Here is a 23,770-nt window from a genome sequence, read left to right as displayed (position 1 = left end):
CCGAAGCACCACAGACACACTTCAAGCACAAACTCGTATTTGTAAATAAATCTAGTTAGAACGGCCTCGGCCAAAGTCTTACATAGCCTCGAGCTCACTAGACTCTAATGGAACAATAATACACTTACTATATTAGTAAAGAGACCTTCCTACTAGCCTTTAAGACTGCTTTTAAGTAGTCTATTACAAAAGAGAATATCTAAGCTAGCTTTAAAGGCGCTAGTCTAGTCCTACATAACCTATAGGCTATGCTATCTAAGCTTAATATAGTAGTGCAGACACTTGTATAATTACTATAATAGGTAGCTACCTAGTAGGCGTAGACACTACGCAACGCGCGCAAAGTTAAGTCTTAAATTAGTCTTATTTAAGAGAGCGTAAGAAAACGCTATAGGTCTTCTACTAATTTACTTACTAAGTAGATTACGTAGCTAAGTAAAAAGGCCTACTAAATAGCATATAAAATAACGCTTATAATAGAGGAAATAAGTTAGCTTTAAGTAGCTTTTAATAAGTTAAATAAGCGTAAAAGCTACAAGCGGCGATATATATAGATAGAAGAGACTCTTACTATAGGTAAAGTATAAGAAGTATTAGCTAAATAGGTAGGTAGTAGTTATAGTAATAATAAGAGTGCGTTAAAGAGGGTGTAAGGAGAGTAGTAGTGTAGGCGTTGCAAGCAGACTAGATATAACGCTTATACTTGCGTAGTTAAGATAGATAGTGTAAGTAATAGTCGTAATTCTGATAATTAATTTAGTGTATTATAATAGTTTATTAACTATAATAAAAAACTATAATAACGTGTTAATGCAGATGTAGTGGTGGGGCGTTAGCGACTCGCTTGGGTTAGCGACTCACTTGTGAACCACGTTACATGGATGCTAATTTTGCACGCCAAAAAAAATACCTCAAGAACCACACACACACACACACACAAGATATGTGAGTATATCTGTGACTGAAAACCATTCATTCAAGTTGATTGTTTATTTTATTTTTGAAAAAGAAAAAAAAGGTATAAGTACACGTAGATGATATCATATCAAACCAGGGTATCACTACATGACCAGCATGTGGGACAAAGATATGCACGCACGCATTCAACCAGCACTTATGCCGACGGACCCCCTGCCCTCGTCTCCATCATCTTGCGCCTGTGTTCTTCTTCCAGTAAACTCTGTTTCCGCACATACTCGAGGACAACTTCCTCCTCGGTCCTCTGGCGCTCGAGATTCTGCACGCGCTCGCGCTCGGCTTGCTGGCTCTCCCACAGCACGCGCTTCATCTGCTCGTCGTCGTCGTCGTCGTCGTGTTTTTCGTCGTGACGGAGTACACCGCTGTCATGCTCGCTGGTTGGGATATTAGATGCTGGACTCGGTTCCCCGCCTGTTGTCACGCTGCCCATGCGCGTGCTTTGTGTGTCCCATGCGGCGGAGCCTGGGGTCTTGGTTGGCGTAGTGGCTGCGCTGCTCTGCTGCTGCTGTTGAGCATAGTCATCGGGGTGGCTTGCATGGAGATGCGCTAATTCCTTGGACTCTGCGATGATGCGCTGGTATTCCTCATCCTCCTCCGTGTTATCAGTGTTGTCTGAATCCCATTCCGAGCCGCTGCCACGTCGGCGGCGCGTTCGCGTTTCAAGAAGACTTCTTCGGAGCGTTTCTTCAAGCGCTTTTTGCTCTTCTTCTGTGACGTTTGTTCGCCCGGCTTCGGACATGCTGGCCACCATGGCGCGGTGAAGCGCTTCCTCGTCGTCTTGCTGGGTGCTGGCGTCGGCGCGCTCAAGTTCAGTGATTGAGGCGCGTATGGCTGAGGCGATGAGTTCGTCTTCTTCAGGATTGCCGCGAGAGGCTTCAGCGACCGAGGCAGTAATTGCTCGTTCCAATTCGCGTTGGTCTTCCTCTTCTTCAGCCCTGAGTTGCGCTTCGAGTTCGGCTTGCGTCGGTTGAGATGCAGCGCTTGTATTGCTTCCGGTAGTAGGAGTTTCCTGGCGTCGTAGAGCGCGCACTCTTTCCGCTTCCTGTTGCCGCCAACTGGGAATCGTAGACCGGATTTCCGGCTCTACCTCAGGTCCTTGTGGAGCGGGATCTACGCTCACCAAGTTGTCTTGCTGAGCCGGGTTATCCTGAACTAACGGCTGGCCACCTGTCGCATTGGCATGCGAGTTGAGTCTGGCTAGGCGCTCGTTTTTCCTCTCTCTCTTCTGTTGTACCAGCGCATGCAGCGAATCTATGCTCTCGGCTCCAACATTCTTCTTCTTCTTGATGCTGCCTTTCATGTTACGCCATCTCTTGACAATCTCCTCTCGCTCCTCCTGGGGAGCTACCGCGGCTTCTTCATAGCCCTGTGCAATTCGGGCAGCAATAATGTAGTTTTCGACATTTTGCCCCTTGTTCTTGGCCATTTCTTGATAGAGCCCTTTCATTGCATAACCAGGAACCGCCCATGCACCACCCATGATACGGAAGGGCAAGCTCACAATTCCACGGCCAACGCCCTTGACGAATCCAACACCCCCTTCTTTCTTAGCCCCCTTGTACGGGTCTGTTACCATACCTGTGATGCCATCATAAAACCCTAAACCAAATTGCTTACACATGTCAGCAGAGTGCAAACGCTTGAGGTCATGGCTTAAGTACCTTGGCAGCTGTACGCATGCCGCTTTGAAAGTCAGTGACTTTGTCAACCTGCCGCACCTCTGCTCCGTAGAGCTTGGGTACGTTGTGAAATCCTTTGGCAACGTTTAGCGAAAAGTCCATGGGCGACTTGAAGCCAGCACTGATAATTCGGGCCAGTCCTTTTCCGGTGTTTACGGCAGAATCAACGTTTCCTGCCATATCAGGTTTTTGTCCAATGTTTGAAGCTGTCGTCGACCGAGATGCCGAGTTTGAGCAAGTACGGTCTCTGGAACCCGAACGCGAACGTTGAGTAGATTCGGAAAGTGCCTGAGACATGAAAGTCGATCTGTGAGAAGGCGTACCAGGCGAATCTGGTGTTGTAACTGCTGGGTTCCCAGCTTGGATACGGACCAAATCTGCAATGGCATCGGCAGCCGTAGGCGATGTAGCTTTGCTTCGATCTGAATGTGCAGCGACATTTGTGGCACTGTTTGTCGCTGTCGGGCTATTGCTACTTTCCCCTTGGGAAGAGGATTCATTTCCTCGTGCCTTTTGCTTGCCCTTCTTCGACTTGGCATCAGGGTGGATATGCAAGAGCTTGAGGGTCTGAATAGGCATATCAGCAACACCCATCATTACCGAGGTGGCTGTTCCCATAATCGCGCTCGCTCCGCCAGACACTGGGTCCCAAGGGCCTTCGTCGGGAACGTATTCGCGAGGACGGAAGCTGGGACTGTTAGCCGATATCGCATTTACATACGAAAGTACTTACAGCTTCATCTCGGAGAAATTTACTTCACCCTGTTGAGCAAGTACAGTAGCTGCTTGCGCACTCAACCTCACATTCGTGCGCTTCAGCCTCCAGACCGCAGGCCTATCCGGCATAATTGCGCATCGCATGTCGTCGTAGTTGAGCATTTGATGGAAAGATTGTGCGCCACTCTGTGTTCCGTTCTCTTGTTTGATCTTGTCACTGAGTTCTTGTGCCCTTTCAAGCGATTCTGGCTTGAGGGCTTCATTGATAGCTCCTGCAAGTTTATCTGCGGTAAGTTCCTTGTACGGGATAGGGTTAGGTCCAGCACCAGCGCGGGCTACCATAGCTCCCCAGAAAGGTTGGTCTCCAAAGAATGGCACAACAACTGTAGGCTTTCCAGTAGCGATACCAGCTGCGGTAGTTCCGGCGCCACCATGATGAACAACTGCCGAGACGCGTTTGAACAGCCAATCGTGCGGGCAGTTGCCAAGCATAAATACACCGTCAGGCTTGCCGATATCGTCTGCTCCAAGCCCACCCCAGCCTTTGGATACTAGTGCGCGTTTGCCGGTGATCTTGACAGCTTCAAATATCAAGTTAGTCATTGCGTTTGGATCATCCACTACGATTGAGCCGAATCCAATATAGACAGGGGGCTCTCCCGCATCCAGGAACGCTGCCAGATCCGGATCCGGTGTGTAATTCGAAGCGAGATTGAGAAAGTAGAAGCCTGCAATAGAGATGTGATGAGTCCAATCTTTTGGTTTTGGGATCAGTGCTGGTGACCTGCTTGTCGTGAGCATTAATTTTATACGGGGCTTGTTGGACTTACCAGCAGTATGTAAAGGGGATTCTGAGTCGTGCAAGCATGGCTGGCGCCCATACACCACTGATTGGATCCAAGCAAAGGCTATCTTTACGGAACCTGTTGATGACATCTCCTAAGCCTTGCCAGGTCAGCAAATCAACCATTAGATACGACATGTAATTCGTAATTGTAGGATCTGCGTTGGTGGACTGAATGTTCGCGAGTGGGTGTGGGAACTGTTGCGTAGGCGACCATGGCATGCTGTTTCCGGTTCAGTATATGCGCACAAGAGACACCTTCTTGCACCTACGTGAACATCATGTGGAGTGGTATGCCTAGTTTCTCAGCACAGTGTATGTGTCCGAAGCTCGGGGGGTTTGCAATGATTGCATCGGCAACAAAAGGCTTCCGAAGCTGCTCTGGCAGTTGATCCTCTATGCCCATCCACTCTTCTACTGTCTGTTTCAGAGGATCCACACCGAGACCATTGCCGGTCTCTATGCAAGATCTCCATGTTCCAACGAGGATCTCTGCGATCCCTCTCCTCCTCTTGCCAATATCACCACTGCGCAGTGTTTCAAAACCTGGCATCAAACCAGGGTTCTTCACCATAAAGGCCATGAGCTCCGCCGGGTCTCCGCCGATACTGAAAAACTCGAGTCCATTTTCGATGACAAAGTCCTTGAACGTCGGATGTGTGGCTAACCGTACGCGGTGACCGTAGGTCTCTTTCAGCACCTTACCCAATGCGACGAAAGGCTGCACATCACCACGAGAACCCACAACCTGTATAACCAGGTTGAGCGGGGGCGGAGGTTGTTGCCCTGGCGCTCCACCAAGAAACTCTGGTACGTAGGGTGGAGCAGGCTCAGGATCTTCTTGCGCATGTGTGAGTTGTCGTTGGATCTGTGGGAGGATGAGTTGCGAAAGTGCACGGCTTTTCTGGTCTATGCGAATGTTGACACGTCCATCGTCGGCGACAATGGCGTTGGTACCAAGCTCTTCGTTCTCGACCTGGCCTGGGGGCTCGCTGTATGCGGGAGGAGGCAGCTCTTCGGTCGGCGACTCTACATTGTGAGTTTGTGCGTCATTCAAGTGATGCCTAGAGGTTGAGGCCTCGCTTTCGGCAGCATCAGCATGTCTTAGTTTATTTTCGGGTTCAAGATGCTCACGACGACTGTATAGATTGTTGCGCGTATCCTGGGGGCTGCTGCGGTGGTGGGGCATTGTCGTGAGTGATGTCATTGTCCCTGGTGGGGCCTGTTGAACTCGACATGTCGTTATTACAAAGCTCGGCAAAAGGGTATCATGGGAACGAAAGGACACAACTGAAGGGGGAAAAGTGATTGCAGCTGACAGGATTTGGGAAGATAGGGAGGCTCTAACCCAGGCATGAACAGCCTATGCCCGCTATGACACGGAGTTTCGGGGAAATCGGTGTGTGATTGGCTGTGGCTGTGTTGAGGCGCGGCGGCAAGGTTTGCAAGGCCGCCAGCGGGGCTTCGTCATCTCTCTCTACCTAGCCTTGCGCCATGTATACCTGAACAGTGACAGCACTGGCACCATGACCTTGCGTCTCGGTCGATTACAATTAGGGCCCGCATGTCTCGGCAACCTTGGCAGTAATACATAGCCTCTTCCGGCTGACATGCCGCACTTGGATATCAGCAGACAAGATCGTCTCCCATTCATAACGGACAGCGGGTAAATGTAGCATTTGCAAATTGGTCTTGACATTGGCTAAATATAGACCCGACCCGACCAATCCCATTTCTTGTATGCTTTGTATGTACCATCAATGTAACTGGTCGTGTCAGGACAAGCACCTCTGTGTAGCGACAGATTGTGCAAGGAGAGTGTGCTGCCTCTCAAAACACATACTCTCTCGCCTTTGCTAATACAGATTCCCTGACTGGATATACAGTCTTGCAAAAGCTACTGTTGAAAGGAAGACATGCAACAGTACCCGCATACGCTGTAGCACCAAAGGCGGCATAGAATCTCTCATGTAATGCCAAGTAATGTGCACGCTGGGTCGAGCGGAACAAAGTCATATGAATAGAGACATAACAAGGCCATGAAGGTTTGGCGGCAGAGTTGGACTTTTGGTTAGATGTCATGCCATGCACGTAAGTAAGTGTATGTTCTGAGCGACAGGGTGGAGGCGGAGCTCCCGCACTGGACCTTACTACTCTGGGACTAGCACCACGACCCTGCATTCATGAGACTACTGGCGCGTCATGGCTGGGCGTCACGCGTCGACGTAGGCGCCGAACGAGGAACGAGGAACACACTCATCTCATCCTCAACTCCATCTCGGCTTACTATAGCCATAGCCTCAGACCCTGATCTCGGCCGCCGCGCTTCCCAGCTATCCTGACCCTGATCATAACCACCTTAGGACCTTACAAGGGGTGCACGTTCTCCCCGAACCAGATATCCACTTTGCACCAACCCCTACCCAACAGAATCTCTGCTGTCATTCAGGCGACATGTTTGTCAAAAGTGTCTGGGCGCTAGCGACGCTCCTGGCTCCAGCTACAGCATGGAATACAGATGGTAGGTCGCGGCGTCATGTACGGCATGCATTCCTACTGAGTCAAGCCAGTTCACAACCAGATTGGCTTCATGGCCGAGACCTTTTTTACACCAGAAACAACCTCCGTCTTGGCCGAGATCCTGGAGCCAAAGTACAACGGCTCTGTTGGGCGCTCAGCAGCATGGGCAGACGCTTATGCACACACCCACGAGGGCCATTTCTCCTATCAATGGCACTGGATAGACACGCACGATAGCCCGCCAGAGTCCTGTCACTTGGACTACACCCACGACTGTGCCAAGGGTGGATGCGTGGTGAGTGCCATCGCGAACCAGACGAGTATTCTACGCGAATGCATCCACCAAGTTCAAAGTGGCCATCTGACAGGGGGAACCAATTTGACCTGCTCTTATGCTCTGAAATGGGTAGCACATTTCTTTGGAGACATCCACCAGCCCCTGCATTCGAGTGGGCGAGCCGTGGGTGGTAACACTTACAAGGTAGTGTTCGGAAACGTCTCAACCCAACTTCATGCTGTAAGTCATACTTTACGCTTGTAGAATATAGGCTCATTGATACAGGTCTGGGACGGCTATCTGCCTTATTATGCGGCAAATGTCAGTGAGCCCTTTTCCAACCAATCAATCGATGGGTTTTTTACTGGCCTCGTTTCACGCATCCGCAAAGATGCGTTTTACTCGGCGCCGTACATGTGGCTTTCTTGCGTGGAACCTTCTACTCCAGAGGAGTGTGCCACAAGCTGGGCGAAAGAGAGCAATCGCTGGGACTGTGCCTACGTGTACAGTCGCGTGCAAAATGACACTGATCTTGCAACAGATGGGTACGCAGCGGGCGCTATCACTATTGTTGAATTGCAGATCAGCAAAGCTGCGCTCAGACTGGGCACATGGCTTAATAAACTTGTCGAGGGGAGCAAACACGCCTCTGGGGAACAAGAGACCGTTGAGCTATAAGCTTATTTGTAAGATTGGGCGTGGAGCTGCCCTAGACTTGAAGCTGAGCCATGTACAGTATGGTAAAGTGATCGATAGCAAGTTGTTGGTCACGAAATGAAGCCAGTCGCATCGACTTGATATACTGCATTTCTATTTCACCGCGTAATGTGATAACGCCTCTCTTCTATCCAGACCGACAGATTACCAGTATAACCCCATCGCCGGCCAGGACCCCTGTCTACTCTCCAGTTTCAAGTACAGTCTAATCCAACCAACCCCTCGACTTAAACTACTCCCCACCGCACTTCAAATCATTCCTGTCTGTGCACTTGCATTGCAGCCCGAGGGGACAGGTACGCTCAACTGTCCATCTGCCACCAATGCAGGCATGCTATTGAATTACATGTTAGCTTATTTTTGCACTGTTCGAAACTGCGAGAAAAGTCAAAAAGTAGCAGGAGACTGACAATGTCGCCTTGATGATACCAGGAGCAGCTGCGGGGGTCCGCGGGCTTATTTCCGTGAAAGCAATGATCACCAGCTACGGTCCAGAAAGGGGGACAACTGTCGTGGCCAACCCCCCATGAGCCGGTTTGGAAGTTGTCAGGGTCTCTGGTGCTGTTGATGGGAGAGGACAGGGCCACCGCTGGGAGGAGTGCTACGATTGCGCGGACAATTGAGAGCTGCATGGTTTGCTCGTGATGGAAGTGGTTGGTAATAGAAGACTGAATTAAAGATGGATGATTCTCTGACAAGAACAGAATACCATACTATATAGGCTTCGAGCTCACAAGAATTTGCGCAAGTGAGACCCTATTACACCTCTTCCGTCCCTGCAGATTAGGTCCGTACTTCAACTATGCACATGGCAGTCGTGCTCGGTGTCTCCACACCTCTCTCCATATATTATAGCAACGTACATACATATGCATCTAGCTTCTCTGCATGTCGCTTGCATATCTCGTTCGCTCGGATTCTACATCATGGCAGCTTTAGCTGCATATTATAATCACACACAGTGGTTTTTCATGCATGATCAAGTGGGGAGCTAAGTGGCTCCAAAGACTGCTACCTACTGCTATTTTCCGAAAACAGGCTACGGTATCAGGAATTTCTGTCCAATGAGTATCAGTATTCCCCTTGCCCAAACTGCAACTATAGTCTAGTCTTAGAGCCCTATTTTCATCGGCTAGTAGCCACAGTCATCGCGCTAACCACAAGTACTACAGTGTCGGGACCCCACATCGGCCTGACGCCCACCTTACTTCCCCACATGGAGAAAGCCAGGAGCTACTTCAAGTGCCGCTGGGCAGTGATCAAGCCAACTCCTGATTTTCTCTTCGTTTTCTGCGAAATAGAGACCTATCAAGTGAGCAAGAAGAACGAATATCCTCCACCATGGCTTTCGACGAACTAAACGACAAAATCACCCCGGCAGTATGTACATGCAACGGCCCCACATCCAGCCTTCCCCATCCGCATGCTCCGTCAAAATGCACAAAGTCACAGCCAATTCCCATCGAGCGTGTATGCACCGCCATGCAGAGGGTATGCTAATCGCATGCTTAGAACCCCAGTCGCGAAGTGTCGCCAAACCGTGGATCTTCTGTGCATCAATCGGCCGCTATTCCGAAGCCCTGCAAACCCTTGCGACAATGGCAACAAGAAAACAACATTGACCGCAGCGCACAGATCAAACTCACCAAGCTCGTGCACATGCGCTACCAGCACCCAGATATGGATGAAATCACCCAGTTCCTGCGCGACTTTGGCATGAGCGTAGCGCAGAAATCAGAGGGCAAGAAATGGTTCAAGGGCTACGGCGACGACCAGTACGTCTACTACGCGCAGCAAGGCGAGAAGAAGTTTCTGGGGGGTTGCTTCGAAGTTGAAAGCTATGCCGAGCTCGAGAAAGCCTCCAAAGTCCCAGGCGCAAGTCCAATTCAAGAGTTGACCGATGCTCCCGGCGGGGGCTTCATGGTCACCTTGCACGACCCCGAAGGTTTCCCGATCAACCTGATCCACGGACAAACCAAGCGCGAACCCGGACCTTTTCCAGAGATTCTAACCACAAACTATGAGCACGAAAAACCACGGGTTGCGCGGTTCCAGCGCTTCAAGCCCGGTCCGGCGGCCGTGCACAAACTAGGTCATTATGGTCTTTGCGTGCAGAACTTCCAGGAGGAAATGCAATGGTACACCCGAACATTCAACATTGTACCCACCGACTTCCTATATGTCCCCACAAACACCTCGTCAGATGACACTTCTTCTCCGTCATCTCCACAGCAAAAGGACGTGGCAATATTTGCGCACCTCGATCTAGGCCCTGGATACACAGACCACCATACCATTTTCCTATCGTCGAATCCAACGTCACATGTGCATCATTGCAGCTTCGAGGTGCACGACTTCGACACGCAGAATCTGGGGCATGAGTGGTTGGCGCAGAAGGGGTACAAGAGCGTCTGGGGTGTGGGCAGGCATATCTTGGGAAGCCAGTTGTTCGACTACTGGTGGGATACAACAGGTAATATGATTGAGCATTATGCAGATGGGGATCTAGTGAACGAGGACACGCCGGTAGGATGGGGCGAAGCGGGAGACGAAAGTTTGGCTGTTTGGGGACCCGAGGTGCCTATGTGGTTTCTGGATTGAACCTTTCTTTGGGTTGAGAATTGCGAAAATTTTGATTAAATTCAATACATCAGGTATTATTTCACTGGCAGTTCGCGTTTCATTACCGTTGCCCAGCCGCCATGTCTCCCATCTGCTTTTCCGTCTCGGTATTGATTCAGCCAGGACAGCAGCAAGTCACCAGCACTCCAGGATGCTCTTTTGCCAAGACCAGCACCAGCGCGTTTAGGAGTGGTTTGCTGACTGGTCACAACACTGGTCATTCCTCGAACCCAGGTGCTTCGTATTAGCCCAATCACATAGCAGATATATAGTCGTGAGCAAGCGCATCAAGAACGGAGATTGTTCGCAAGCTACATTGTTTCCAACTTACGCATATGCAACCAACGACAGCCCCGCCTTATTGCCAAAGGCTATGTTCCAAGAATCGACGCCGGACCGCTAAAGCATGCAGATTTTTCTCCATGTTGTGAAGTGCTAGCTTTTATGTTGGAAGAATCTTGGACGTGTGCTGACAATACTACCAGGAGGTGAGTTGCCTTGTTAGAACAGCTAGCAGAGACTTAGGCAGCATTCTCAAGCGCCAAGCGCACCGACCAACTTCACTTTAAATTATTGGGGTTGCACATATCAAGAACGTCACGGAGAACAAATGAACATGGGGAAGGCTTAATGGTACAGGCATTGTTGCTAATACAGAAGGGAGGCCTGGAACTATGCCCAGGGTAGCCTCGAGCACAAGGCAACAGCACGCTAGCTCGATGCTTAATTTTACCTACACCCCGCCCCATACATAAATTCATGGAATGCCCAAATGTCACTCTCAATTGAAAAAAAACTCAAATTAAACAGCAAAGCAATGAGGATCCATCACCAAGGTTGGTGCTGGAGACGTTCAAGGTGAAGGAGGCGCAGCTGGATGCTGTAGTTGAGTGTGCGAGGACATGGAGGTTCGATGGTAGTGGGGATTCGCTGGTTTGGGATGGACAGGTTGTGGAGAAGAGGTGGAGCCAGGGTGTTGCTGGGTTGAGGCTGCCCAAGAATGCGTCGTGGTATGATCGGTGTAAGGACTACGAAGTCAGAATTGTACGGTTTGTTAGAAAGAGGGTAGGTTAGTGTTGCGAGGAATTTTTTGGGGGGTTGGGTGGTTGGTTGAATGTATGTATTTTGTTTTTTTTAACGCTCTTCGGTTATGGTTGATTCACTAATTGGGTAGAACATCTCACATCTTACTTGTGCCCTCCTGGGGCACTTTGACAACGACTTTTCCCCAGCTGTTCCTGCCGCCAAGAGCCTTGAGTGCAGTAGGCACGCTGTCCAAGCCCACGTACTCCTGGTCTGTGAAAACAGTTCCTCTGTACTTGCCCTCCTGGATCAGCTTGAAGATTCCATCCCAGACCTTGTCTTGCATTTCAGGTTCATTAACAGCGTAGGCTCCCCAGTGCAGTCCCACGACGCTGACATTCTTCAGCAGAATGCGGTTGGTGGCCATCTTCTCAATGTCACCTGCTGCAAAGCCAATGACGAGCAGGCGTCCATTCCAGGCGGTACACTTCATGGACTGGGCAATGAGGCCGACGGGGTCATATACAATATCTACGCCACGGCCCTTGGGCGTGAGCTTCTTGACTTGCTCCGGCCAATCGGCATCACGGTAGGAAACGGCGTAGTCGGCGCCAAATGACCGCGCGACATCGAGTTTGTGGGGGGTACCAGCTGTAGCAACGACGGTTGCGCCGAAAGCTTTTGCGATTTGAACGGCGGCTAGACCAACGCCGCCAGCTGCAGCATGTACAAGGACCCAGTCGCCTAGAGGTACGTTAGCTTTGAAACGGGTCCAGGGATCCAATCGCAAAGACATGAAAGACACATACCCTTCTTGATGCCAGCCCTCACAACCAGCCCAGCATAACTCGTCGGGGCCGTAACAAAGAGACCAGCCGCATCTTCGAAGCTCCAGGCCTCAGGAACACCTTTCAGCTTATCTTCCGTGCACACAATATGTGTCCCATATGCACCCTGGTTCGCGCCAAAGACCTTGTCACCCTCTTTGAACTTGGGAGTCTTGCCTCCAGGCAGGGAGGTAGGTGCCTTGAGAACGACACCCGAGAACTCGGAGCCGGCTATCCATGGGAAGGCGGGCTGGTGCTGGTACTTGCCCCTAATTTGGAGGAGGTCGAAGAAGTTTGTTGCCGAGGCACGAATCGCAACTAGGTACTCGTTGGATTTGGGTTCTGGCGTGGGGAGGTCGATGACCTTGAGGTCGTCTGGGCCCTTGCGACTGTTAGCGGAATGACGCGAGAGAAGAGAAAATAATGGTAGTAGCTACATTGACATATTCCTTGATCTGGATACCCTTCATGTTTGGGGGGCGGACGGCGATGCTAATGGGGATGACGTAGTGTTTGTAGGTGTGAATGGAGTATAAGGACTTGGACACAGAAAACAAGCGTCAATCTGGAGGCGGCAGAGGCTGGACGGAGGGTTGTGGGAGTAAAAGAGCGAAACGGTCCATTGTAGTCGGCGCGACAGGCCGGACGTTCTTCTCCACGCGAAAGATGCCTCGGCTCTGGGGCAAGCTCTCCGCCCCGGCCCATGTCCGGCTCTGGCGTTGGCGTTGGCGTGGGACTTGCCGCTTAGTCAGCAGCGGCAGCCGCGCCGCATGCAGCGAGACGCGCTAATGACGGCAGGGTGTGGCGGGGGTCCAGTGACGTTCTACCGCCTTCCAATTGAATCCAAAGCTACCCACAGCCTCTCCACCCAAGTCGACCACCACCTGTTCTTCTCCCTAGCACACCCACCCTCGCCCTAGACGCTTTATTCTTTGCCAGCCTGTACCCGTGCCGTCACCAGAGCCCGACACACAGCTACCCTTGCCATGGCTGAGGACGCCGCCACCTCCTCCGAGGACCCGCAAATCACCTTCAACGTCAAGGCTGCAAACGACCAGAAGCATGTCCTCACCCTGCCCAGCGCCACCACAGTCGCCGACCTCAAGGCCAAGCTCGCCACGCCAGAATATGCAGACGTCCCCGTCGACCGCCAGCGCTTGATATACTCGGGCCGTGTGCTCAAGGACCCAGATACATTGGCCAGCGTCAAGATTAAAGACGGACACACTATACATCTTGTCAAAGGCGCTGCCAGCAATGCAAGACAGAACCCCGCCAGCCAGGGCACGGCAAGCACTGCGGGCGCGGGCACCACCCCGGCCCCCCAGGTGCCCACCAACATCGCCGCAGGAACAGGCAACAACCCTCTGGCTGGACTGACTGGTGCGCGATATGCTGGATTCCATGGCCTGCCTGGAATGGACATGTTTGGCCCAGACGGAGGCGTGAGTCGAATCCAAGTGCCACAGCCTGGCGAAGACATGCTGACACACGCCAGATGGGCCCTCCACCAACCACCGAGTCGATGCTCGAGCAGATGGAGAACCCCATGTTTCTCTCACAGCTAAACGAGGCCATGAACAACCCTGCAGTAGTCGATATGATGTTGCAAAGCCCCATGGTGAGTACTCTGCCCGCTCTGTACTGGCCATGTCTGACGTATGGTAGATCCGCGACAATCCAATGCTTCAGCAAGTGCTGCGAGACCCCGAAATGCGCCGCATGATGTTCAGCCCGGAAATGATGCGCATGCAACTACAAATGCAACGAAACATGGGTGGGCGTGGGCCTGGTGCTGCGCCTAGCTTCCCAGCTCCTGGTGCTACAGACAATACGCCGCAGTCAGGTTCCACAGCGGCCAGCCAAGGCACCACTGCGACACCCAACCAGCCTAATACGACCGCACCGACAGACCCTTTTGCCGCCTTTGGTGGAGGCGCTGCAGCCGGAGCCAACCCATTCGCTAGCCTGTTCGCAGGAGGTCAGAACCCATTCGCTCCTCCACAACAGCAGGGCGCCAACACTGGTGCGCCACAAAACACACAAGACGCCTCAAGCACCTTTCCCAATTTGTTCGGTGGTGCCGGTGCGCAAGGCGGACAGCCGAACCCCATTGCAGAGGCTGCGCAACGAATGATGCAGAACCCAGAAGCCATGCGCAACATGATGCAAATGATGGGTGGTCCTGGAGCAAATCCATTCGCTGCTTTTGGACAAGACCCCGCATCAGGAGCCGCAGCTGGTGGCGTTGGCCAACCGCCGGCTGGCAACCCGTTCGCCGCGCTCTTTGGTCCGGGGGGATTCGGCGGAGCAGGCGGCTTTGGCTCACCTCCGCCAGCTGACAACCGCCCACCGGAAGAGGTGTACGAAACACAACTACGACAACTCAATGAAATGGGCTTCTACGAATTTGATCGCAATGTCTCAGCACTACGGCGGAGTGGCGGCAATGTCCAGGGTGCCATTGAGTACCTGCTCAACGGCGCAGTGTAGCATGCTTTTCCAAAAATCATCTTATTAGTGCTGAAGCCCGCGTCGCAGCACTCCCTTACCGAGAGCGAGATTGCAGACATAGAGCGATATGAGCAAGATGAAAAGCGCATGGCCGAGGAGGACTTTGGGAGTGACCTGGATGGTATACTAGATGCCTACGACAGTGACGAAGACTGGTCTTTCGAGTCGGATGACAATGGACATGCTCTCGTTGGTCTATGAGGTCTCTCTCTATACTCTCTACTCTGCTATACAGTTAGATGAGTGGGTAGCTTGTAGTAATATTTGGCACGGCGCTAGACTTGGTGTAATGATAGCCAGCAAATGATACCACTAGGCAAATAAATGTAAAGGTTGCCGCATATGAACCCTCCCTTCCCTTCTCCACGTCTGTCACGTTTGCAATGTTCGGGTGCTAATTGAATTTGGTTTCGTTTTTTTTTTCAATTGTTTCTTGAACTAATCATCTACATACACAGAAAGCAGGACCTTTATACAGTCTTGAAAACAGTGCTTGCACTTGTACATATGTCAAGTTCCTTTTGACTGTTTTGTTTTCTTGTTTTCTCGAAGAAGAAGAAGACAAAAAGAAAAGAAAACGCCCAAATAAAAAAGAGTCCCTCATTTCATTTACTTAGTCCAATTCAGTTTGATTCAGAGTAAAAGAAACGCTTTGGGGCAAGCGCACGAAATGTGCGCGGTAGTACCGTTTGGATTCAATCAATCCCTCACTGTTTCCCTCTCTCTCTCTCTCTCTCCTTCCTCTTCTCGCATTTTTCTTTTTCATACTCTGCGAAAAACAAAAAAATCAAGATGAATACATGATAAAAAGGACTCCTCCAAGTACATTAAGTAAAAACAACGTCATAACGATGCAAGCCTCGAGAGCAGGAATATACACCAAAGACGATCATTAGATTTCAATCTTTGAGCGAGGGAGGTGAGGAGGTGGAGTTGGATTTGCAAATCAATTGAGGGAGAGGGAGGCATGGGGTGGTGGCTCTTCTAGTCTGTAGATTTTTTAACCTACTGGCAGACAGACTAGTCACGCACACTGAGACCCGAGCGGTCCGTGAACATGCGCGTAGCAATGTTCATGGCGAGCAATTCCTGGAAGAGAAGCTTGGCGGCGTAGGGAATGTGAATTTGGGAGATGCGCGTCTTGTTGTGGCAGGGCCGACATTCGTAGAGGCCTTTCTTGAGTTGACTGTGTTTTTGGTAGTTAGTACATGTTCAAAAGAAAAGTGATATTGCAGGGCGTGGAACAAGGGGAAAAAAACTTACGCAATAGGACTCATCAGACCGCAAATGTCGCACACGTGTACCGTGTACGCATCTGACACTGTGAAGAGACGCTCCTTCAAAAAGGCAGCAGCACCGTGAGCAATCATACAATCACGTTCCATCTCTCCGAAACGAAGACCACCATCCCTAGCACGACCCTCCACAGGCTGGCGGGTAAGGATTTGCAGCGGTCCACGGGCACGAGCGTGGATCTTATCGTCGACCATATGCCTCAGACGCTGGTAGTACGTCGGGCCTAAGAAGATTTGCGTTCGCAGCTTCTTACCAGTGTGGCCATTGTACATGATCTCGAAACCACGCTTTTGGTAGCCAGCCTCTTCCAGCAGCTGCGAGATTTGATCAACAGTGACGTCGGTGAAGGGCGTGGCGTCACCCTCCTGACCTGTAATGGCACCAACCTTGGACAGCAGACACTCGACCAAATGGGCAATTGTCATACGAGACGGAATGGCGTGAGGGTTGATAATCAAGTCTGGCGTCACTCCCTCACGAGTGAAAGGCATGTCCTCCTGTCGGTAGGTTATACCAATGGTACCTTTTTGACCGTGACGAGAAGCAAACTTGTCACCAATCTGTGGTACTTTGGTTGTCCTGGTACGGACCTTGACGAACCGAAGACCTTCAGTGTTGGTAGTAAAGAGCACTTGGTCGACAATACCGTTCTCGGTGCTTCGAAGAGGCGTTGAGACATCTCGCTTGGTGTGTAGAGTAGTCTTCTGACCAAGCTCCTGGGCATCTGCCGCAATAGGTGCTGTCTTTCCAATGATGATATCATCGCCAGACACACGTACACCGGGAGCGACAACACCATCATCGTCAAGCTTGTCATAGGTACCACCCTTCAAACGGAGAGTGTCGGCACGTGTGGGCTTCTCAAACTGTTCGAGGACGTTCACACCAATTCGCTTCTCTTGTTCAGTGTACGCGCGGTAGAACAAACTCCTGAAGAGACCGCGATCGATACTACTCTGGTTCATGATGACGGAATCTTCCTGGTTGTAACCACCATATGTGGCAATGGCGACAATAGCGTTCTGTCCGGCAGGAAGCTCACGGAACTTGAGATACTCCATTGACCTAGTTGTCGCCAAAGGTTTCTGGGGGTAGTAGAGGACGTTCATCATCGTCTCCATGCGCAGCGCAAAGTTGGTAAGGGCAACACCCATGGCTTGTTTGCCCATAGCAGATTGATAGGTGTTACGGGGCGATTGGTTGTGATCTGGGAAAGGAATGATACTGGCGCAAATACCTAGAATCATGGCCGGATGAATTTCGCAGTGAGTGTAGGCATGGATGCGAGGGTCTGGCAAGGGCTTAAGACGGCGGAGACGGTCCTTGCCCTCGGTGGAGCGCTCAGCCGCAGGTAAGCCCATCTTCATCTCTCGCCATTCTTCCAAGTCCTCAGGGGAGAATGTTATCATGGCAGTCTCTTCTTCCTCGGCATCGAGGTATTCGACGACACCATCTTGGATCAGGCCTCTCCAGCCATAGGTAGCCTGTTCGACCTCCTCTTGACTCCAACCTTGCCGTGTGCTTGTCTCTTGCTGCTCAGCCTTGAGTTTGTTACTGATCTCCTTGGTGAAGATGAGGTGATTTCGGTTTGGCTTCCGAATGTCGTTTTCTACAACGAACAGAGGTCTCATGACACGGCCAGCATCTGTGAAGATCTTGAACTCTCGGTCGCGAATGTCACGAATCAAACTCATCTCGTAAGATAGAGTTCCGTTTCGTCGAAGCTCTTGCACAACAGTAACAAGTTGTTGAGCATTGGAATGCACACCAACCCAAACACCGTTGACGAAAACCTTGGTCGCATCGGGGTTTTGGTTCTGATCGTATTCCTCAAGCAGTTGCATGTTACGTTGCGTCATGAAGTCAATAATAGGCGACGCATCGCTACCAACACTGACGTAACACATCAGAGACAAGTTCTTGACCAGACCACAAGCCTGTCCTTCAGGTGTCTCGGCAGGGCAGACGAGACCCCAGTGGGAGTTGTGAAGCTGGCGCGGCTTAGCCAATTTACCATCACGTCCAACAGGTGTGTTTGTTCGACGAAGATGGGATAGTGTAGAAGCATATGTGTATCGGTTCAACACCTGCGAGACACCAGCCTTGGCGGACGCTGCCTTCTTCTGGTCACCCCAGTTGCCTGTAGCCAGAGAGTACTTCAAGCCGTTTGTGATGATGCTGGCTTTCACCGCCATTTGAACGTTGAAGTCCTGGTTGTTCTCAACGCACCGCTGGAGGTACTTGTAGACATCCTTGGTGAGCTTCAAGAAGAGGATACGGAACAAGTTGGCGATCAAGGGCCCGGCAAGATCCAGACGCTTCTTTCCGAAGTGGTCACGGTCGTCCTCGTCGCGGCGACCCAACACACACTGCAGAAGTCGGTGGATCATGTAACCGAAAAAGTAGGCTTTGCGGGTATCCTGACCTTCCTTTTGGGAAATGTGCGGCAGGAACTCGCGCTGCATAATGTCTCTCGCAAATTTGAGACGCCTGTCCTTGGTACCAGAGTTGGCACCACGTTTGGCGATGAAATCGAGGGCAGTCTCCCGGTCCTGCACAACTGAACCCTCCTCAATACTGGGTTTCAAAAGCTCCAGCATTTGTGTGTCGGTACGGTCATAAACAATGTGGCTAAGAATCTCCTCGTCGGAAACAATACCAAGAGCGCGGAAGACGATGGCCATTGGCACATCTGCCTTGATGTACGGAAGTGTGGCGTACGCGAACGGACCGGGAATACGCTTGCCAGGACCGGCGAGCGAGTTCTCCGCCCACTTGATGTTGAAGGAAGAAATCAGGCGTGTGCCCTTTTCGACAGCGCTTCGAATTTCCGCAATCCATGGAATGGGACCCTGCTTCTTTCGGAAGACCTGCACGATGTTGGCAGCACTGCGTTCCTGAGCAATCAACACCTTCTCACTACCGTTGATAACGAAGTAGCCACCCTGGTCATAAGGGCACTCGTTCAGCGAGAACAAGTCGGCATCTGATTGGGCTCGCAGGTGGCAAAGCTCCGACCGCAGCATCACAGGCAGCTTTCCGATGAAAACTCTCGCCGCAGCGCCGTCGTCCATGGGCATATCCTCGCGCTCCCACCGAATCTGAGATGCGCCTCCTGTGTAGCCACCCTCCATGTCTTCATCCTCATCGCCTTCGGGATCGCGTCCCTCACGAGCGACCATGATGCGGTTTTCGATGTCGGCCAACATGGCACCGGAGTAGGTGAGGTTGCGCAGACGCGCCTCGTGCGGGTACAGCTGTACAGTCGTACCATCGCCTTCAGTATGTGTCGGTCGCGCAAGGTAGACACGTCCAAACTTGATCTCATAGCGGCGCTTGATGATTGGGTTGTCGTCGTCGTCGGGGTTGTAGGGCGTGTTTTGCTCGAGGATCACGCTTCCGTTTTCTTTTACAATGTCTTGTATTGTGTTGCGCGTGAATTCGTCGTATGAATCCAGTTGCTGCGAGACCAGACCCTTCGTGTCGAAGAAGGAGCTGATAACTGCCCAGCAGTCTTCGGGCAAAACGCGGTCGTCCTCCTCGTCCTCGTAGTCGTCCATTCCGTCCTCGTACTCGTACGGCTCGGCCATGATCGCGGCTATGTGTATTAGACGCGGTAGAGGAAGGGGTTTGGGTGTTAAGGGTGGGTAGTGAGTGAGGACGGATGGAGTCCTTGTCTGCCCTGAATGCGACAGACGGCGGCGACTGCCTCTCAAAGAGAAGTTCGGGGCTAGTGTTTCTCCGGTCTTAGCGCGCCTGCTCCGACCGGGGACCGCGATTCTAGCCCCACACCCCTACTCCATACAGCACTACCCGGATGCCAATGTCAATGGAAGTATTGGAACGGAAAGCAGTAAGGTGAGGCTACCACACGGTTCAGAACATCCTGGTGAAGTTTTTGGCACGATTCTTGTCAACATCTGCAGATCATGTGACACTTCACTGCAGATTCTGGAATTTGGTATTCCAATCGCCTTCGCGCAACAGTCAACTCTCAGACGTCTGACTGGTCTATCTTACTAAAGCATATACCTCATTGGTAATTCGAATCAAATTACAGCATCTACAGGTGGAATGAAGCGGCAGTTTACTCGACCAGAGAATGTCGCTTTTGATGCTAGCATGCATTAACCCACATTTTCTCCTACAAATCACCCAAACTAATTTTACTATTCGCTAGGTACTTGAGATGAATTACTCTCTCTACCATAGTTCGTTGAAATTTCTTCGATTCATTCATCCAAGCCTGCCAAGATGCTTCCTGCAAATCAATCTTGACGCTTATACCACTGCAGACGGTAAATCCGCAACATTATGCCACGCTGTATCCGAATTGTTGACTAGAATGATTGTAAAATGACAAGACATGGAAGGTTCCAGCTGATGATGGCCGTGACTGTGATTTCAACACAGGCCAAGAACACAAGATAGAGTAGGGTTTCAGTCTGGAGGATCACAAGTCTACGGCTCAACTTAAATGAACATGGCGGCGACCGATACCGTCTACATCAAGCACTATTTTACAGAGGCTTTGGGAAGCCTGCCATATCAAAATCATCGAGATTGTAACGAATGGTGAGGCTTGTGTGTCAACAAGGTACGACGATACACACGTATGATCACTGCAATGCTATGCACACTAAGTCTTCATCAGCTACGATGGTGCTACTTGGGTGGCACCTGATATCCCTTTACGAACAGCTAATATGGTGCTTCGGTATTACATTACAATCTCAACTCTCAAGATGCACGTACATTTGCACCCTGACAGGAAGCACGTTTCCCTCCAAGTATTCGCTAAGCCAATCGCTAGCGAACGGGTGTACTCATCGTCGACGGTCCCGGTCGTCGCGGTCGTCCCGGCGATAGCGATCCCGACTTCTGTCTCGGCGGTTGTCACGCCGTCGATCGGGGCTACGGGTTCGCTCTCGTCTTCGCTCATGGTACCTGCCATCCTCATCTCGACGGTCGCGTTTAGGGCTACAGCTCCGATTGCGCTTGAAGCGATCGTCGTGGTATTCTGTTCTCCGCTCACGCCTTCGTGTGTCATCTCTCCGCATATCTCTGCTGGTGTCGCGCGTTCGCGACCCCCCATGTCTAGGGGCATCTGAATCAGCGACCAGATTGTTGACGACTGAGTCTGACATGATCTGGCGCCCGGAATCGTCGCGATATTGTCTCTTTCTCTCGAGGTTGTCGATTCCACCGAATCCACCAGCCGCTCGGCGCCTCTTCTTATTTGTGACATCGCGCCAATCGTCTGCAATTTTGGAGACGGACTGAGAGAAGTCGACGTGTATACGGTGATCGTCAATCAAAACACCATCCATCTTGAAGTAGGCCTGCTCGCAGTCCTTCTGATTGGCGTATTCAATGAAGGCGTACTGTAGGCTGTCTCCAGTACGTTTGTCCCTAATGACCTCGCAACCAAGGATCTTGCCAAATCGCGAGAAAATGAGCTCCAGATCCTCGTCTTGCGTAACTGGATTCAACTTGCACACAAACAGCACGTTCTCAGGTGGTGCGACTTCGGCAAAGGGCAGATCGCCAACCATCTCCAGTGTGAGAGCTTGTGCGCGCGCCTCACGTTCTCGTCGTACTTTCTCGAGTGCTTCTGGATCGTTTTCCTCCTCAAGGTTCTCGTCGTATGCGACCCGGACCGTGGCGAGCTGTGCTGCGGAAGGTGCAGGGCTTTCGGGCGGCTCGACGAGGCCAGCGGGGTCGTCGAATGGGTCATCGAGAATGACAGTGTGCAGTATGCGAATGTCCTTGAGTGGCTGACCCTGGTCGTCGATATATGCCGTGTTGATTTTCTCCAACGTATCAAATCCCTCTACAACCGAGCCAAAAATCGCAGCTTTGCCATCTAGATAGTCGATGTTCGGCCCCAATGTCACGATAAACTGGCTGCCGGCGAGGCGCTCTTCTGGATCTGCAGGGTTCGGGGCCGTGGCCATGCTGACTGTGCCCATCTCCGCGTGCTTGAGTTTTGGCTTAAACTCTGGCACGAATGTCTTCTTCGCGATTTGGCCAGGTTCGAGCAAACCCCATATCGAGCGGCCGCCATCGCTGTCCTTGGACCCGGGGCCTATAGGATCGCCAGTCTGGAAGGAGAAATTTGGTTGGACGCTATGCACGGGCGCAAAGTTGTAATACTTTACTTTGCATAGCTTGAGGAAGCTAAGGTGACAGATTGTCAGTATCTCTGTCGTGCATGCTCAGCTTGGGACGACAGCGGGATGAAGCGTGCAGGATGCAGGCCAAAGAACGCGAGGCGCGCGCAAGCATTGGATAGACTCACTTTTCACAGCATTTCGGCGCATCATCCACGAGCAAGTCGATGGTGATATCCCCCAGTGATGTTTCTAGAAGCACAGACATGGCTTGGGGTATGTTGTGCGGAGAACGAGTGCTTGTCGCAAAGGTGAACAAACGATCGGCCGCGACCAGCATTGGCATGGCGCATTGCGCTGGCGCCGCGTATCGGCTTAGTCATCATGACGTACCTCCCAAAAGAGCCTAGCTTCAGGTACGCAGCGCTCTTCTCCACCCGGCGTCTCGCACGTCTTCGACTCAACACATTCCAGCATGCTCCACAACCTCTCGCACACGGACGGATCGGCTCATCCACACACCCATGTCTGGAGACAGACATGGCTTTCCCTTCATTTACAGCCCGCAGTTGCTGCTAGACGGACAGCTCGATTTGGACCGACAGGGTGATGCGGGATACCACCGATGTCATGAGGCAGTCTGAAAGCAGTTAGAAGATCTAGAAAGAGCGTGGGGTGCTTGTGAGAGGCGGGCCGTTGAGTGTCACCCGCCTTCTGATTGTTGTGTGCAGCAACCCTTGCCTAGTTATCGGAAAGCCGCTGCATTGCCTGCTGCACGATCCGAAATCCCCGGACCTGTCATGTTCGTAGGATTGTCAGGATGGAAAGATGTCCAGCAGGCGCTCTTGTTGCATCCTGCTTCTCTAGAGCAAGTCGGTGTAGCCTCGACTTGGGTATCTTCTTCTTGTTCCGTCTAGCTAATTAAAGCCCCAAATGCGAACAATATCGTTCACGCATCCGGATAGTTACCACAGGTCCATCTTTCTCGGTAGGCTTTACCTGCGGTAAGAATTTCCCTTCTTGCTAGCACGGACGAGCTTCTATGCTAATGTGTGGGACACAACATGGTTGACAATTACAAGCGCAGTAACACTGTCTCTGCAAGGATGGAGCTTCGTCACGTCACGTCACTTATGCAGATTTGAAGACTGCCACATCCAGAGATTTGCAGCAACGGGAGACCCACGAGCCTTGTAATCTCTGTGTCATTCTACGCCCATCACACTAAGAAAGATCGAGTAGGCATCCCAGGTTGCTGCGGTCGTGCAGCAGAGAGCAAAGGCCAGAACGAATTCGAATCAATCACCTTCAGCCTCTTGATCGGCAAGTGCTTGTCTTACCGCGACGTCTCACCTCGACCATGGCGCATCGAAGTTTGCTCGCTTCTTGGCACTCCAATCTACCATATCATTGGCTCTTTGCTCATAGAGTTGACGTACTTGTCCTCTATATGCAAGCATGGCGTATCCAACTCGCCGCCTCCTCGCCAGGTATCTTGTCTAGCCAAGATTGGGTACTGTCGTCGATTCAGCCCAATCCAGGCTCATATATTGAAGAAACAGTGCCGCATATCACATTTGAAATGTATCAAATTTAGTGATGCATACTTGGTTTCCTTCATCCGGGTTCAAAAGCAGTGATCA

General features: G+C 51.4%; 7 protein-coding genes across 7 annotated transcripts; 3 read left to right on the top strand and 4 right to left on the bottom strand.

Annotated features, from left to right (window-relative positions):
- Positions 1 to 1,114: 1,114 nt before the first annotated feature.
- SETTUDRAFT_40466 (glycosyltransferase family 1 protein) lies at positions 1,115 to 5,456 on the bottom strand (the record flags this gene model as incomplete). Its single annotated transcript, XM_008022078.1, has 6 exons — positions 1,115 to 2,590; positions 2,640 to 3,345; positions 3,391 to 4,158; positions 4,205 to 4,441; positions 4,491 to 5,300; positions 5,353 to 5,456. 6 exons carry the CDS (start codon positions 5,454 to 5,456, stop codon positions 1,115 to 1,117), a joined length of 4,101 nt encoding a protein of 1,366 aa, XP_008020269.1.
- A 1,216-nt stretch (positions 5,457 to 6,672) lies between these two features.
- SETTUDRAFT_132893 (uncharacterized protein) lies at positions 6,673 to 7,801 on the top strand (the record flags this gene model as incomplete). The annotated part of the gene is made up of 3 exons (XM_008022423.1): positions 6,673 to 6,739; positions 6,789 to 7,255; positions 7,301 to 7,801. 3 exons carry the CDS (start codon positions 6,673 to 6,675, stop codon positions 7,691 to 7,693), a joined length of 927 nt encoding a protein of 308 aa, XP_008020614.1. The 3' UTR covers positions 7,694 to 7,801.
- Positions 7,802 to 9,073: 1,272 nt separating this feature from the next.
- SETTUDRAFT_40464 (uncharacterized protein) lies at positions 9,074 to 10,333 on the top strand (the record flags this gene model as incomplete). The annotated part of the gene is made up of 2 exons (XM_008022077.1): positions 9,074 to 9,112; positions 9,245 to 10,333. The coding sequence occupies 2 exons, from the start codon at positions 9,074 to 9,076 to the stop codon at positions 10,331 to 10,333; spliced, it is 1,128 nt and encodes a 375-aa protein (XP_008020268.1).
- A 1,130-nt stretch (positions 10,334 to 11,463) lies between these two features.
- SETTUDRAFT_162093 (uncharacterized protein) lies at positions 11,464 to 12,759 on the bottom strand. The gene is made up of 3 exons (XM_008022422.1): positions 12,642 to 12,759; positions 12,187 to 12,586; positions 11,464 to 12,121 (listed from the first exon to the last, which is right to left on the bottom strand). Exons 1-3 carry the CDS (start codon positions 12,672 to 12,674, stop codon positions 11,535 to 11,537), a joined length of 1,020 nt encoding a protein of 339 aa, XP_008020613.1. The 5' UTR covers positions 12,675 to 12,759; the 3' UTR covers positions 11,464 to 11,534.
- A 357-nt stretch (positions 12,760 to 13,116) lies between these two features.
- SETTUDRAFT_162092 (uncharacterized protein) lies at positions 13,117 to 15,058 on the top strand. Its single transcript, XM_008022421.1, has 3 exons — positions 13,117 to 13,649; positions 13,703 to 13,825; positions 13,873 to 15,058. The coding sequence occupies exons 1-3, from the start codon at positions 13,191 to 13,193 to the stop codon at positions 14,695 to 14,697; spliced, it is 1,407 nt and encodes a 468-aa protein (XP_008020612.1). The 5' UTR covers positions 13,117 to 13,190; the 3' UTR covers positions 14,698 to 15,058.
- A 253-nt stretch (positions 15,059 to 15,311) lies between these two features.
- Positions 15,312 to 19,604, bottom strand: SETTUDRAFT_113050 (uncharacterized protein; the record flags this gene model as incomplete). The annotated part of the gene is made up of 2 exons (XM_008022420.1): positions 15,312 to 15,904; positions 15,982 to 19,604. The coding sequence occupies 2 exons, from the start codon at positions 19,602 to 19,604 to the stop codon at positions 15,739 to 15,741; spliced, it is 3,789 nt and encodes a 1,262-aa protein (XP_008020611.1). The 3' UTR covers positions 15,312 to 15,738.
- A 1,067-nt stretch (positions 19,605 to 20,671) lies between these two features.
- Positions 20,672 to 22,395, bottom strand: SETTUDRAFT_113046 (uncharacterized protein; the record flags this gene model as incomplete). Its single annotated transcript, XM_008022419.1, has 2 exons — positions 20,672 to 22,194; positions 22,316 to 22,395. 2 exons carry the CDS (start codon positions 22,393 to 22,395, stop codon positions 20,841 to 20,843), a joined length of 1,434 nt encoding a protein of 477 aa, XP_008020610.1. The 3' UTR covers positions 20,672 to 20,840.
- Between the last annotated feature and the right edge of the window lie 1,375 nt (positions 22,396 to 23,770).

Source organism: Exserohilum turcica, assembly GCF_000359705.1.
Source record: "Exserohilum turcica Et28A unplaced genomic scaffold SETTUscaffold_1, whole genome shotgun sequence".
In the NCBI taxonomy this organism is placed as follows: domain Eukaryota; kingdom Fungi; phylum Ascomycota; class Dothideomycetes; order Pleosporales; family Pleosporaceae; genus Exserohilum; species Exserohilum turcicum.
The sequence above is the reverse complement of the archived record's forward strand: the minus strand, read 5'-3'. Positions and strand labels throughout refer to the sequence as shown.